The sequence below is a fragment of the Euprymna scolopes genome, chromosome 7 (genome assembly GCF_053919585.1).
Source record: "Euprymna scolopes isolate OS-2025 chromosome 7, ASM5391958v1, whole genome shotgun sequence".
NCBI classification, from domain to species: domain Eukaryota; kingdom Metazoa; phylum Mollusca; class Cephalopoda; order Sepiida; family Sepiolidae; genus Euprymna; species Euprymna scolopes.
Window position 1 is genome coordinate 103,937,622 of NC_136488.1, and position 17,426 is coordinate 103,955,047.

Sequence of the window (17,426 nt, forward strand, 5' to 3'; positions counted from 1 at the left end):
TGCATGTACAGTACATTAGTGTGGGGATTTAATAAAAGTGTTTACTTAAGGGGGCGTTTCATCAGGAATTTGTTTACGTTGGACTTGAAGACATCCAAGTTGTAGTCAGGTGGGAAGCAGGCATACGGAACAGAGTTCCACAGGCGTGCAGTTCTAAGAAAGAAGCTTTGTTTATGGAATCTACGTTTTGATTTAGGCACAGATAAAAAATGGGTAAAATTTTTGACAGTGGTTTCAGCTAGAAGGGTGTTTTTCGTAAAAGATTGGCGAGGGGGGACTACAGATTGGAGCTCAGACGAGCACTTGCCATGGAAATAACGATAAAATAAAGATACGTCTCTTCTGTGGGAGAGAGGCTGCAGGTAAGAGAAAAGGGCATCCTCCACTAAGCCACGAAGTTTATTTTGTACTCTGTCAAGGCAAGATAGGCTGTTTTTAGCAGCTCCTGCCCAGATATGACAGCAGTATTCCATCCTTAGGCGTACTTGGCTTTTATATAGATAGAGAATTGCATCAGTAGTGAGATATCTTCTGTAACGGTAGAAGGATCCCACCATCTTTTCAGCGACCTTGGCAACAGACTTGATGTACGCGTTCAGGAGTAAAGGTCAAGCCCAGAAGCTTGTCAAAACATGGGGCTTCTCCTAGACTAGAGCCATCCATTTCAATTGATGCCAGATGGGGATCACAGCGTTTATGATGTAATGATAGGAGTTTGGTTTTAGATGCATTAAAGTTAACCAGCACATCTTCCCCCACTGAACCACGTGCTCGAGATCAGAGGAGAGAGAATCAGAGAGAACTTTGTCATTTACAGCCTACAGTGTTGCCATAGATGGCCGTGTCATCAGCGTAGATGTCAACGAATGATTTAAGAATGTGTTTAGGGAGATCATTGATGTAGATCAGGAAAAGAGTTGGGCCCAGGATGGACCCTTGAGGGACTCCAGCATTAATACTGCAGGCTTCTGATTTTTGTCCATCGACCACTACTCTTATGACTTTTATGAGCCTATCAGAGAGAAACGATTTAATGATAGAGAAAACATTTCCATATACCGTAGCTGGAAATCTTGTGAAGTAGGCCTTTATGCCATATCTTGTCGAAGGCCTTTCATATGTCAAGAGCAATTGCCCTAGAAAGGAAACCTTTGTCAAGAGATTCACTAATCCTATGAGATATAACCGTTAGCACATCTGCGGTAGATCTTGCAGAACGGAAACCATATTGTGTGTCCCAAAGATTATTTCTGCTGAAGTGGTTGACTATTTCTCTATTTAATGTGGATTCCAGAAACTTACTCATGACACACAGGAGACTTATTGGTCTGTACTGAGAGGGAGATGACTTATCACGCAAATTCTTAAATACAGGGCATACTGATGAGGTTTTCCAGGGTGTTGAAAAGCACTTCTCCTTAAGGCACCGCTTAAACAGTTTTGTAAGTATGGGAGCAAGTTCTGGTTGAAGCTTTTTTAACACTATAATTGGGATGCTGTCAGGGCCAGTTGCTTTACTGGAATCAACTCTCGCTTCTCCTTTTTTGTCCCTCAGTCCTCGTTACAATCGGTGCCGATAACACATCCACTGCATTATATACTCTCCATTTAATTTTAACAACTTAGCAGCTTTGTTCTAAAATGCATATTAATTGATTAATTTTTAATAGTTAATCTTGTATATGCAAATATATCAACCTACTTAATTTTGGATACATATAAATTACCAACGCAGCGTTGTCTAGAATCATTTGCGTTCATTCTAGTTTGTAATTTTATTTGCTTGAACGTTTTAAAAAGTTATAGCAAAAAAGAAATAAAATTAAAAAAAAAAAAATAAAACCAAATCTTTTAAATATTCTTCGATTAAAACATATTTTTTATTGAAGACTGTAGAGTGCTGTTTTCTTCAAAATTATTTCTTTTTTCTGTATTAGTTTAAAAATGTACAAACAAATAAAAATGAAAAACTTAAATGACTTAACTGCATCCCGGGCACCGCCGGGTAAACACAGCTTGTACATTATCAATTCAGTTAGAATAAAGATGTTATGTAGATGTGGTTATGCGTTTGATTTATCTACTTCTCTCTTGTTTTAGGTACAGTCGAAATATGATGAATTTGCAATGTCCGCTTCTGACACGTGGAACGCCATACTTTATGCTTGAATGGCAAATGGTGAGTTATCTACTAAATGTTTCTTCTAACAAACAGGAAAACGTAATATAACTTTCCATGGCCAAAATTGAGAAAAAGAGCCTTAAAATACAAATTATGATTCTTAACTGTCCTTGTAGAAGTGAGCTAACCATTGGACAGGGTTTTAACTAATATTGTTTATAAGGAACAACTTGTTAAATAACAGCTGTAATTATATTTATAAGTGTTTACCTAATTTTATTTTTTTATTTTTTTTCAGTTTCTTTTATCATAGGGAAAAATTGCTACCAGATTTTCTCGTGTTGCATTCCCGTTTAATAAAAAATCCAAATCGTGCCATATTTATGCGTTCATTAATTCTTTGAATTTTTCCTTTTTCCATAGTTAAACGGCAGAGGTGTCCCTCCTCTAAATATATGCGTGTACACTTTTTTCCATTACCTCATATTCATTGGCTTTAGGTCGCACCGGGTAATACTTTTATTCTTTCCCTCTTGCTTTGTTGTCTAGTTCAGTTTCTATGTCGTTTACGACTTTTCTCTTAGTTGATGCAGGTTTTTCGTTGTTTCCTTCTTTTTCGCTGCAATGTTGATTATACCGTCTCGTGGCCAGCGTTCGTTCTTACGGTGAACAGAATGTCTTATTTCGCAAGAAGAATGATAAGTTTCGGAGATAAGATACCTTTTCAGAGAGAAATATTCAAGTTTTAGAATTACATCATTAAGGATGGACAGATTTTTTTTTATTTAATTAGATATTTAGATAGATAGTCAGATAAACAGATATACAATCAGATATCTCGACGGTTTTTTTTCCTCGGGCGATTTTCAATTTTATAGTCATCACGGCATCTTATTAGCGTATGTCCAACACGAATTCACCCCAAACGGGACTTAATTAAAAACCAATCCTTCTATCCTTGTTTCACTTTTATTATGTCATGCCTGAAAATCGCTCAATTTCTAAGCGTTATAAACATGTCTTTTGTACTCCAAACATATCTTAACTCTTAATTTTTCCACATTTTAACACATTTCTGTCGTTTTTGTATTTCTCTTTGACAAAATGTGTTCTAACGAAAAACAAGCCTAAGACCATGTCTTTATTGTTTGTTTTCAGTTTTATTTCGTCTAAATGCTTGCGATTGAATTGCACAGCCACTAAAATGGGATAAAATGTTTGCTAGTTTGCAAATAGAAAACTATTCTGACTCTAAGTCACTGCATATACAGTGGCGCCAAACACGGAATATCATGCTCTTCAAAGAACCTCTTAACATTGCCAGCTGTGGGAATGGGAGCATTAACCTGCATGATAATGGGATTATCATCCAAATTCCGGCCCAAATAGAGTGGAAAATGCTCAGTTAACATAATTGTGTACTTAGTCGAATTAATTCAATCTTGCAAGCAAACTCTATGCATTTTCAATAGACACTAATAATGCCCCACACCAAAACTGAACCTTCACCACCTCGCAGGATTGAAACTGTGCACTTAAGATTAAATTCTTCGTCCTTCCCTCGACGGACGTACTGCCTATCATCACTGCCTAGCCTAATGAACTTGCTTTCGTCGCTAAAAATCACTTTCGACCAATATGAAGAGTTATCTTCATTGCATCTGACGAAATCCAGACGGCACTTTTTGTTCTTTACAGAAATCATTGGCCTGGGCCTTGCAACACAGCCTCACAAATAAAATTCCTTCAATCTGTTCTTAACTATAGAAAGATAGCACTGTTTAACAAGATTACACTGTTGTTGAATTTGGGGAGCCGTTTCAAATCTGTTTCTGAGGCTGATGATCTTGATGACATCGTCTTTCCCGTAAGAAGTTACTTTAGGACGACCGGATTTAGGGGCATCACGAACACTGCAGGTGTTTTGGTGCTTTTGCACAGACATTCGTACTGTTTCGCGTCACATTCCCATCTGCGGCCGATTTCTTCATTGGATAAACGAGAAAGGTCGAGATTAATGAGCTCCTGACAATCACTAAGAGAAAGTCGAGGCATATGAACTAAATGTTATGTTGTATAACCTGCAACAACAACAATTACGATTAGAGATGCTGCTGTCTAAAAGGTGGATATTTTAAGCTAAATAGATAGGCACAAGTCATCCGGAAATAGAAATCTTCTTCCGCTCTAGAAAGACAGGGCCATATTCTAGTCGGAAAAAAAACGGACGCCGAACCATTGTGTCAAACAGACGTTAAGTACTAATTTTAAAATTCATCTTAACTCCTAACAAATGTATTTCATGTTGCCTTATATATATTTATTTTTCTTGTTTTATTTGTGTATATTTATTTATTTGTCTCTACTTTTCCTGTCTTGCAAAACTTGTAAGATGAGATTCGTCGCCCCCCCCCACCTTCCTGACTACTATTCGAACAGGCAAAACACTGCTCATTCATGCAAGTAAACTAGCGATAAAAAACAAAAAGAGCCGGGAATTATTCTCTATTACATTAGATGAAGTTAGGACTTTATTTAAGTAATATACTTAATAATACTATTACTATAAGCTTGCTTATATTGAAAATGCTTGCTTCCTTGCTAGCAAATCAAACCCTCTAATATAGTTAGTCTTACTTTCAATTATATTTGAAACTAAAATACACAGTGACATTAGCTACGTCGCTAGGGCTATTACTGAATAGATACACAATGCTTTGAGCTTGACTAAACTGACTGCATTTAATTATTAATACCGACTCGCTATATACGAATAGTTTTTTCTCATTACGGTACAAACACCCTTGCTGGATTGCTACGTATATCCAATATGTACTTTGCCTCCAAGACGACTGCCTATGTCTGATTTGCATGTTAAGTTAAAAAAAATTCTTCTCTTCTCAAACTAAGCGTTACTTGGCACTCAAAACTCTAATAATTAATCCTAACTGTATTCTGTAAGTTTAATCCTCTCCTGAAAACTAACAATCTGCTCTACTCCCCAAGCTGCCACTAACACTCATACAATACACCCGACTTAGATGAGGGTCTTTAGCTTTAAGCACTTAACCTTCGCATGCTGACTTATAGGAAGTCATGATCACTAAACATCTGTACGTTTCTACCCCTTAGGCATGCATTAGTTTATTCTTATCCAGGTGAATACTCACTAACAACAGTTTGTACTTAGATATACAACTATCTATATTACATAGCAGTAGCTGTCCTTCCTTAGCTTAGCAATGTTAAATACAAAAACTGAACCGATACTCTATAATGCAAAATACAACTTCCTGATTTTTAAACGAAAGCTGAAGATATCTTCATTAGAAATGGTAGCCTACTTAATACCTACAATCTCCATATATTCTGGAAATATGACCATATATCTATTTATTGTACTATGCATACTGTAGATGACATAGCATATAATTTACTCCCAATTATACCTGTACTGTACTGTACTTCATATCAAAAATGACGTTACTTGTATCTATTGAATATACAACTTAACCCTCCTGCTATCTAAAATATCCAGAGCTTGTATAATTTTTTCTGGTTAATTCATAATACCATACCATTCTGCAACGCATTATCCTATTCCTAAGCCAACATAAAAATAAGAAAAGGAAACTTTTTTCTTTATTTTTTTTCCTTTAGGTTAAAAAAAAACATGTTAACTCCTTCCAACAGACCTGTTTTCAAATATAGCTGCTTCAACTGCATGAACTCTTACTCAGCCCCTCCTCCAGTAACAAACAATGAAATAGCAATGCCCTGTAATCACTTTGAGGAGTATACTTTTCAGTTGATATATAACCCTTATAAACTAACCCGTTAACATTAACCACCAACGCGGGGGCGCAGAAATACCTGGATAAGGACCCAGGCGGCGGGAAAACCCTCTCGGTGCTGATGGACACGTAGATCTTCCCAGGTCATCCGTTTAGGAGAAGGAAAACTCTGAAGCTAAACCTAAAGGGAGGAAGGCCTCTCCAGTCTTGGATAACCTTCCTAGAGCTGGTGACTCAAACAAATTACCGGTCTACAAACCTAAACTGCTTAAGGAGTAGATAGGCACTGTCTATCGCCTGGCCTCCATACTCCTTCTTTGCCCATTAGATAGGCGTAGAGGTCGAATCACAGGGAGTCGACAGATCTTCAGTGGTCGATCTTGTTTCCCGACTAGGGCAATTGAACGCCATTTCCCCACTCCCGAAACACCCCATACCTTAAACTAGGCACTTGGGAGTGCTTGAATGGCATAATGCCAGTACAAGTAGATTGGGTTGACCATCATCTGATGGGTTGAGGGTACCGGATAGACAGTTCCTGGCTGCTGTTCCCGACTGGTAGTACAGGAGCCCTAACTCTTTAGTAGCGCTTAGAGCGGCTGGTCTATCAACAGTTGTATAATATCGGGTTGTTTGTAGTGCCATGTCGCGCATGGAAAGGGACCCTGCACTCATCCCCGGTGGGCTATCCCGAGTCCACAATCCTAGTAGATGGCAGGACAACTGATGGTCTGCTTGTGTTGCATATCTGGTATTCTGCATAACCACTTGTTCAGCATCCCTTACCTAAACTGAAACTCTTAAAAAATGACAGTACAATGAAAAATTACGCTAAAACCAGGCCCAAACTCAAACAAAACCAACCTGCCTCCTCCCTTGTGGCTTGCATTTACGAACATCCGTGGGCTTAGAACTAATTTAAATTATGTCGAAGCATTTCTCCTAACAAACACCCCGGATATCTTAGCACTAAGTGAGACTAACCTACACTCCTCCATCACCTCTAACTATTTTAACATGCCTGGATATCTCTCACTCTGCTGGAAGGACTCTGACAGACATATGCACGGGCTTGGAGTATATATTCGAAACACGCTCCCCTTGACTAGAGAAACTAAACTAGAATCGGGCGATCAAGCTTTTATGTGCTTTAGACTTAACATGCAACATAACATTAGCTACATTTATTTTCACTACCGCTCTCCCTCAACCCAGCACTGTACCCTAATATACAAAGTCTCTGAAAGCATAGATACAGCACTTTCCCTCGATACTAGCGCACAAGTGCATGCATTTGGTGACTTCAATGTCCACCACAGGAACTGGCTTGGATTTTCTACTCACACAGACGCAGCTGGTATGACTGCATATAACTTCTCTATATCTCATTCCCTATCACAGATGGTTACGTTTCCAACCCGTTTCCCAGACCAGCAAGATCTGTTTCTGACCACAGTTCCCGATGACTGTGTAACTAATGCCCACGGTCCACGTGGGAACGCCGATCATGCAGTGGTAATAGTAAATGTTAGGTTTTTGTTGGAACTTTTTGGATGGTATGAATTGGTCTATGCCTACAAGTAACCATTCGGTCAGGTCTGATACTATAGAGGACACATCCTTTTTAAACATGGAATGGAGAGGTAGATCAGATATGAATGTACGGAAGCTATCCCAGTCAGCCATAGAGTATCGGTATACAGTACGGTCGAGAGGTACGTCTGTAGACTTATTTTTCATTTTTATCTTAACTGATACAACGGAGTGGTCGAGGATCCTAGAGGAGATAGAACGGATAGAAGTGGAGAGAAAAAGGTCTAGAAGAATTGTGTACTGACCGGTAGTATCGAGCACACGGGTGGGCTCCCGAACAATCTGAGTGAGGTCATAGGCAATGGCAAAATCATGACAGAACCTCCCCTCATCATCAGTCTTGTTTGAGTGGGTCATCCATTCCACATTGTGGACATTGAAGTCACCGCAAATGTGAATGTTAGCCGCGGGATGAGCAGACCGGATGTGGTACATTTTTTCTGATATACTCTTAAAGATAATAACTCTGCTGTTGTGGGGCCGATAAAGGGCAAATATAAATGCGGTGGTGTTTTACAACAAATTCCTTATGAATCTTGCTTTCCTGCGTGCTGGAAAACTGCTTCTGTAGTACCAGTTTTCAAGAATTCTGGCGAAAGTACTGACCCATTAGCCTCCTCCCACTTTTCGCCAAAATATTTGAGACAATAATAAACCAAGCTCTAGTCCATCACCTTACAGATGCTAAACTTCTGACTGACAAACAATATGGATTTAGACAAGCCCGTTCAACAGCAGACATCCTAGCTGTGATCTAAGAACGTATATACCAGTCACTGGACAAAGCGGGGACGGGTAGAGCGGTAGCTCTAGATATATCTAAGGCTTTTGACAGGGTATGGCATGAAGGTCTTCTCAGGAAAATCAGATCATATGGTATCACTGGAAGAATACATGACATAATTAAATCCTTCTTAGATAAGAGAAAAATCCAAGTTGTCCTTGACGGTCGTACATCTAAATAATACAATATAAATGCGGGAGTGCCTCAGGGGTCTATCCTGGGACCTCTGTTATTCCTAATATTTATAAATGATCTCCCTGACAAAATTGCCTGTGAGATGGGTATATATGCTGATGACACCACACTCTATAACAGACACGACAAGAAAACAAATGAACACATATCTAAAGAAATGGCAGAAGCACTAGAGGATGGCTTCCGATCTGTAGTGTAATGGGGACATAAATGGATGGTCACATTCAATGCTGCCAAGACTAAACTCGTTTTCCTCAATAATTACAAGAAACCTTCTCTACCACCAAGAACAATGGCCAAAGACTCTTTATATGAAAGTAAATCCTTTAAACTCCTCGGCCTAACGCTTTCAGGAAACATGAATTGGAACAATTACATCGAGAGTATCGCCAGGACCGCTGCGAAGAAGGTAGGTTCTCTCTACCGTGCTAGAAAAATACTAACGCCCGAAAGTATCCTATACTTCTATAAGGCCACCATTCGCCCATGTATGGAGTATTGTTGTCATATTTGGGCTGGTGCATCTGTCACTAGTCTCTTGTTCCTAGATACGGTTCAAAAGAGAGTCGCCAATCTGATAGGTCCTGAACTGTCATATAAACTTCAGCCCTTGTCCCATCGACGAAATGTTGCATCCCTCTGCCTTTTCTACAAGTACTTTAACGGTGAATGCTCTGACGAACTGCAAGCACTTGTGCCCCTTCGACGTAATACCCCCGACAAACCCGACAAACAGCTAAATCCCACCCCTCACAGTAGAGATCCCTAGATGTAAGAGAGCCTTCTACTCCAGTAGCTTCTTCCCCAGGGCAGCTAGACTTTGGAATTCCCTGCCGGGTTCCTGCTTCCCCAACTGTACTGACATGCAGAAGTTCAAGTGCAACGTGAACTAACATCTTGCTGGCTAACTCCCTACACAGTACCCCTGATGCCTATGTCCCTGATAGTAGCCCCCTACAACAAAGTGACAATATGCCTTGCTTGGAGTGAAAATGTGAAAAAAAAAAGTTTTAAGCTCATGCTTGCTGCAGAGTTTCTTTTTGCCTTCACCATTTGAAGTTATTTTCTAAATTGAAGTGAACATAAGGATATTTCAATCAGAAGCCAAATATGGACAGATAAAATTATAGGGGAATAAAATGAAAAGCAAATGAGGTTTAGGTTGTTTAAACAGTTGTATTCAATTTAGCTTAAATCTGCGGTTTTTGAAAAATGACAAGTGCGGGCTTTCTTTTTTGGCGCCACTATATATTCTGCGCTTTTAGACATTATCTTAACGCGTTTAACCCCCTTAATCTTACCTTAACACCTTCTTTTAAATCTTTTAAAATACATTAATGCTGTATTTTTAACCTTAGCTCGAACTATTTCTTCAAATTCAAATTAATACAAAAAAAAAAATGAATTGATACTCATAGTTATGCAAAATACATTTCCAGATTTTAATAAAAGGCGGAAATGTATCTTTGAGCGTTAGAAGCTAGAAGAACTTTATTTAAGTAATATGCTTAATATTTACAATTTCTATATGTTCGTATCTACTGTAAATATGTTCACATTTCTATTTATATCTAATTATACATATTGAATTCTCCATAGAATATACTTTTCTTCCTGTTATACCTGCACTTCTTATCATAGTTATAGCGTCACTTTAACCTATATACGTTTTATTATCCCTCTTATCGACTTAAAATATCCAGTGTTCGGGCATCAAATTTTATTTTAATTACTAATATTACTTTAAATCATACGTTAACATTTATTTTATTCATAAACTATTATATGAACAATATTTTAACCATATATTATTAACTCCTCTCTTAAATCAACCAGTTACAAATTTAGATGCTTCCAGCGCATGTTTTTTTAGTTTTACTTTTTTTTTTTTTTTTTTTTTTTTTTATTCAATTTTCACCCCAAACAAGGCACAGTGCCACTTTGAAGCAGGGGGCTACTATTAGGGAATTAATTAGCGGGTTCATTATGAAGGGAGAAGAGTAGAAAGATGTTTGTTAACATTACACTTGAACTTCTGCATATCATTGCAGTTGGGAAAGCAGAATCCTGGAAGGGAGTTCCAAAGACCCGCAGTTCTGGGGAAGAAACTATTGGAGTAAAAGGCTTTCTTGCACCTAGGGATCTCCACTGTAAAGGGATGAGACTTAGTAGCTTGTCGGGTTTGTCGGGGGTAGTTACGTCGGGGAGGTACAAGTGTTTGCAGTTCGTCAGAGCATTCACCATTAAAGTATTTGTAGAACAGGCAGAGGGATGCAACATCTCGTCGATGGGACAGAGGTTGAAGCCCAGATGACAGTTCAGGACCTATCAGGTTTGCGACTCTTTTTTGAACCCTGTCCAGGAGCGAGAGACAAGCAGCAGATGCACCAGCCCAGATGTGACAACAGTACTCCATACATGGGCGAATGGTTGCCTTATAGAGGTATAGGATACTGGCAGGCGTAAGTAGTTTTCTAGCACGGTAGAGGGAGCCAACCTTCCTTGCAGCAGCCTTGGCAATGCTCTCAATGTATCTATTCCAGTTCATATTCCCTGTAAACGTTAGGCCGAGGAGTTTAAAAGAAGTACTTTCAGGCAATGTGTTCTTGGCCATTGCTATTGGTGGTAGAGAAGGTTTCTTGTAGTTATTGAAGGAAACAAGCTTAGTCTTAGCAGCATTGAATGAGACCAACCATTTTTGTCCCCATTCCACTACGGATTGGAGGTCATCCTCTAGTGTTTCTGCCATTTTCTTGGATATGTGTTCATTTGTTTTCCCCTCATATCTGTTATAGAGAGTGGTGTCATCGGCAAATATACCCATCTCCGAAACAATATTATCAGGGAGGTCGTTTATGAATATCAGGAACAATAGAGGTCCAAGGATAGACCCCTGAGGCACTCCCGCATTTATGTCATATTGTTTGGATGTACGTCCGTCGAGGACAACTTTGATTTTTCTATTACTTAAGAAGGATTTAATTACGTTATGAATTCTTCCAGTGATTCCATATGATCTAATTTTCCTTAGAAGACCATCGTGCCATACCCTGTCAAAAGCCTTAGATATATCAAGGGCCACCGCTCTACCCTCCCCTGTTTTATCCAATGAACGGTATATACGTTCAGAAACTACAGTTAAGATATCTGCTGTTGAACGGGCTTGCCTGAATCCATATTGTTTGTCAGTCAAGAGTTTAGCAGCTGTTAGGTGCTGGACTAGGGCTTTATTAACTAAGGACTCAAATATTTTGGCGAAAAGCGGGAGGAGGCTAATGGGGCGATAATTTAGTGGGTCAGTTCTTTCACCAGAATTCTTGAAGACTGGTACCACAGAGGCGGTTTTCCAGCAGTCGGGAAAACAAGATTCGTTAAGGCATTTATTGTAAAGTTTGGACAGAACTGGAGCAACCTCGGCAGAGCATTTTTTTAATAGCACAGCCGGGATGAGATCTGGTCCACATGCTTTAGAGGTGTCTAGGTTTTTTATAATAGCATGTACCTGAGAAGGGGTGATTTTCAAGTCGTCAAGTGTGGCGTCTGTTCGCAGAGGAAAATCAGGGAGTGAGTGGTGTACCGAGTTCAGTGTGGAGTTTGAGGCAAACCGACTGGCAAGCAGATTAGCCTTGTCAGTTGCCGTGCAAGCAACCTCATGATTGTTTGTTAGTGGGGGAATAATTGACTGTCCATTATTAACTACGCTGTTGTAGATTTTCCAAAAATCCCGGGTTCCTAATTTCTGTGCTTCGATGCGCTTTCTGGTGGTTTCAGAGTAATCTGACTTAGCTGTGTCTATCACTCTCTTACAATTATTTCTGGCTTCTATAAACTTCTGTTTATTTGAGCTGGACTTATGTCGGTTGAATCTGCGGAACGCATGCTGCCTTTGACAAATGGCAGCTGCACAAGCAGAAGTAAACCATTGGGGGGAGTGGGGCTTGCTATAGTATTTCCGTGCGGGAACATGTGCTTCAATAGCAGTTTTGAACCATTCAGTTGTCTCATTTGCACACTGTTCCGCTGGAAGAGTAAAGATATTTTGCCATGGGGCATCTCTGATGAGCTCCCTGATGGCTTCCCAATCAGCCTTTTTGTAATACCTCGTTGTTTTGAGTAGTGGGTCTTCAGTTTTAGGGCGAGAATTTAGGCTGATTTCTACCATTATCACAGCGTGATCAGCATTCCCGAGTGGGCTATGGGCATTTGTTGTACAGTCATTGGGAACTGTTGTCAGAAAGAGATCTAGAAGTGAGGCATGTTGATCGTGCTGGTCTGGGAAACGTGTCGGAAATGTAACCATCTGAGATAGGGAATGAGATATAGAGAAGCTATATGTGGCGCTACCAGCTCACTTTTCCAGTACCAAGAAAATTCAATTATTTCTAGAAGTGTAACTTTTCAGTAGATATATGGCCTTCAGTACTAACTCAATTAATCATAACTTCCCATACGGGGTCGTATAAATACCTGGTTTAGAACCGAGGCGGAGGTGTTTACCCTCTCGATGCTGATGGATTCGGAGATCTACTCAGGTCATTCGCCAAGGAGAAGGAAAGCTATGAAGCTAAACCTGTGTTACTGACCTCATACATCTTGCCATAAAATAAAGGGGAGGGATGCCTCTTCAGTCCTGGTCGACGACCTTCCAAGACCCGGTGACTCGAACAAATTACCAGTTTGCAAACCTAAACTGTATAAGGAGCATATAGGCTCTGCCTATCGCCCGGCTTTCATAGTCCTTCTTTGCTTATTGGCCAGACGCAGAGGTGCGATCACAGAGACTCTACAGAAGCACCCAATGGTTGATCTTGTTTCTTGACTAGGGCAATGAACGCGGTTCCCCACTCCCAGTCACATTCCTATTCCTTATGACTGGGCATCTTGCTTGAGTGCCATATATGCCAATATAATTGGATTGGGTTGATTTTTGTCTGACGGTTTGAAGGTATCGGCTTGACAGTTTGTCTGGCTACTCCATTCCGTATGTTAATGGTAGATGCTCCGACGACCTACAATTTCTGGTACCACCTCGACGTAAATACCCCCGACAAATCCAACAAGCAGGAAAATTCCACCCTACACAGCAGAGATCCCCAAATACCAGAAAGCCTTCTACTATAATAGTTTCTTCCCCAGAACTGCTAGACTTTGGAATTCCCTAACATGTTCCTCAAGTGTAATGTAAATAGTCATGTTGCTGCTAAATTCTCTACATAGTGTCTTTGCAATTATGTTCCAGGTAGTAGCCCCCCTACATTAAAGAGGTACTATGCCTTATTTGAGGTGAAAATCCAAAAAAAAGAAGAAAAAAGAGAATTGATATCGCTTTAAGGTTGACATTTAATTTTTACCTAATCCGTCAAGTTGATAGGTTAGATTAAACTTGATTGCCTCGACAACTAGTTTGCTTCACAAATTATTGTCACCACAACCTGTCTTGGTTCACGTGTGTCAAAATTTATACTAGCGCAGTGACCCCTATAATCTAACACTTGTTGCTAAAGAAAATAAAGGGTTCCAGTGGCAATCGTGGCTGTTCCAGGTAGTTGTTTGTCCGGGTTGGTGGTAATCATTCAGTGACAGCTAATTTAGTGGGCTTTCGACATCTACTGGACATATTCGACACACTTTTTCGTTGGGTAATTTTAAAATGCAGGTCGGTTGCATATTTTTGTTAAACTTACTAAATGTATTACGCAAGGTCGTCTTCGCGATATTTAGATTCAGCATAAAAGTAATCACTAATACTAATACAAATGACCAGAATAAGGGAAGCAGCAAGAAGCATTTCACACAAAACATATCGTTTATTAAAAAATAATTAATGCATTAACTTGTGAGTTTAAGGGACAAAATAGTGACCAAGAGATGGCAAAACATGTGACTCTTTTTGTGATTGGGCGAAATCACTTCAAATAGTAAAGGAAAACAGAAAACATACCAAGACAAATCGACTCGTTGCCTTAAATGAATTTAGAAAGAATAAAACAATTCTCAAAATACATATTTTAGGCATACATACATACATACATAATGATGATGATTACAATGTCTTGTCAGACGAGTGCCACTCCCTCAGACACTTAATATCCATGAGCCCAAAAATGACTTATTTTTAATCCTACTGGTGAATTCACACGCTCAAGCAGGCATGATACTGAAGACGGTCATTGAAATCAATTATTACATGCTTCCAGTATTTCAAGCCTCCATGCGTCGCAACTTTTCCATCGCCACAGGACCATTTTTATAGACAAACGCCTGAGGGAATATCTAGACACAGATGATGTTACAGAGTCTTAGCTTTGTACGACAGCTAAGTCTCTCTCTCGGTTCAAAATGTTGAGATCCAGCAACTAGAAAGAGCAAGATAGCCAGCAACAAGTTAAACTGCAGACAAGCTTAATGCGGGTACTGATCTCCCGCTTTATATTTTTTTTAAATCAGAGATTTGCTTTTCCTAGAAAGGTTGCCTTCACCGCGGCGTACGGGAGCCCTCTCCACCCCAACACACACATACATACACACAAATATACACGGTGCTAGTTGGCCGTTGACCCCCAAAAAGGGTTCATTCGCCTTTTGGAAGGTCTTGTTTTTAATCCTTCAGGGAGACTAGCCACTCTCCTGACCAAACAAGTCTAGTGGGGGAACCAGTTTAGTCGCCGGTGACCCGACCATGAGGCAGGTAGTACTGGGTTACATGGTACCAGTAGTATATGACATGACCTGACAATACATAATACATACATACATACATTTAAACAGGCATGTGAGACTTATAGATAACAACATAATTCTCAAAATACAGACCCTGAAAGACGTAACAAGTGAAATACAGAAGTGTTCATAAGAGGTTACAATATTTATAATATATATATATATATATATAATATTTATAATATATATATATATATATATATATTAAACGCTAAGGAAACCTGCCCCTATGTAAATAAGCAAGTTTTCTGAATTTTTGAATCCCATTATTTTTGGAGTTGATTGATTGGTTGTTCCGCATCTTACACGTCATCAAATGTCACAAGTAGTGACGAAGAAAACTAGAGGAGGACGATTCCTGGTGCTTACTCCATTTTCACCAGAATCCTGTTACATGGGTTGCAGCTCTAATACCTAACTTGTCCGCCGTTGGTGGCCATGTCAGAAATCTGACTTTCAAACAATATAGCTTTGGTACTAACATGTCGCTAACGCTTCTCTCCCGGTGAGGAAAGGTTAGACTACATAGTGATCACCTTGTTTTATACGGCTGTCGGTAAAAATTCCGTTTCTCTAATCAAATGGCTTTTCTGTGGACATACAGACATGTTTTGTTTGGCCACGCTTAATATCGTCCATGAAACTGTTCTCTTCCAATTTTTCCTTTCTTACATTTTCTCTTGTTGTTTCGATATTATTATTATTATTATTATTATTATTATTATTATTATTATTATTATTATAACAATCGAGCTCAAGTGACAAAAAGCCACCCTTGGCTTTTCACATCGTCTGTCTTTTTGGGTAACCGATGCAAATAAAATTGCGTTATTGCAGTAGCCGTTTGCCACTGATTTTCACTGAAAACGACTGTTGCTCATTCATGGAATTTGAGTAAAAATAAGTTTCCACTAGGTCCCAATATTCAACCCATCCTTACAGTGGAGGTCTGGATAGTGTTCTATTTCTTCTCAATATTACATCCACCTTAGCCTTTCACCAAGTATATGTTACTATCTGGAACTTGTGTACACCCTTTTTTGTGATTGTAATATATTATATTATACACTCGACCGCCCAATGTTTACACATGCTAGATTTTGTAGAATTGTTTGGTAGTTATTCTGTTTATTAGCATTAGTAGTATCAGTAGTAGTCATTGTGTTTATTATTTATTAGTATTAATGGTATCAGTAGTAGTGTCAATATTTTCTATGACATATCCGATATCTCAAAGATGCTTTATGACAAATTTTGTGCAATTCCGTCGATTTGAAACCCATCAGTGACCAAGACTCGTAAAATGTTTTGTGATAATATAGGTTTAAAACGTTGTTCACACACTGACACCAACTCTCCATTATATGAGGGGTACTTCTTATTGTAAACAACACAGAAGAATTAGAAAGATGTTACAAACTTACAAGATGGCGACTATGAAAAAAAAACAATCGAAAGTAGCCGTTAGGTCTAGTAACCTTTTCTTCATCGTTGATTTCTACGCTCGTTTTGACATCACTTTTACATTAAGAACGAAGCTTGTTTTCGTTTCCTTTTAATCAATTTGTCTTTCTTTCAAATTTCTTTTTCTTATTTAATCATCTAGAAAGTCTTATTTGTTGTTTCTGAGCGGATCGAATAATCGAGGGGAAGAGTCGAAGACAAGGTTGTTTCTTTCACAGATTGTGCTGTATTAAAATGGCTCCCTTCCAGTCATGAGAATATTTTTGACTTTTTCTTGCAGGCACATAGGTGAATAAGTGCGCGCCTTTTCACGATGTTCGCGAACTAATGAGAACCCTGAGAACTATGCTGGTTCAGAGTATACTTATTATGAAATCTTATTTAGCCGTGGGAATTCGCAAGTGTTGAAAGGTCCAAAAATTTGGTTGATTCCGGGTATGTTGAGCGGTACTGATGAGTACGGGTGCCGTATGGAGAACAAACTCTTCGCCAAATAAACAAATGGCCTACGTACGTGTCATTAGTAGTCTGCAATGTCGCTTCGCAGTCGTAGGTTTTGTAATAATACTACTAGTAGTATGTATTTATTTTCTTCTTCACGTAAACAAAATATAACACAAGGTCGGTTTTTATGTGTAATGAAGGGAGAGGGGGAGGGGGATTGGCATATAGGGTTGCCCCTACATGGACCACGAACCAATTGCCACAATGGCAATGGTCTCAATGTTGGACAGATACTACACTTTGATCTCAG

General features: G+C 39.2%; 1 protein-coding gene across 12 annotated transcripts in view; it reads left to right on the top strand.

The window, feature by feature from the left end:
- LOC145279872 (cytosolic carboxypeptidase 1-like) overlaps window positions 1–17,426 on the top strand; it is a 657,874-nt gene that overhangs the window by 277,832 nt on the left and 362,616 nt on the right. For all 12 annotated transcript variants that reach the window (XM_080131321.1, XM_080131320.1, XM_080131325.1 and 9 more), the window contains one exon: window positions 2,101–2,179. In XM_080131321.1, the coding sequence (XP_079987447.1) occupies window positions 2,101–2,179 (79 nt within the window). The remainder of the gene's footprint in view (window positions 1–2,100; window positions 2,180–17,426) is intronic.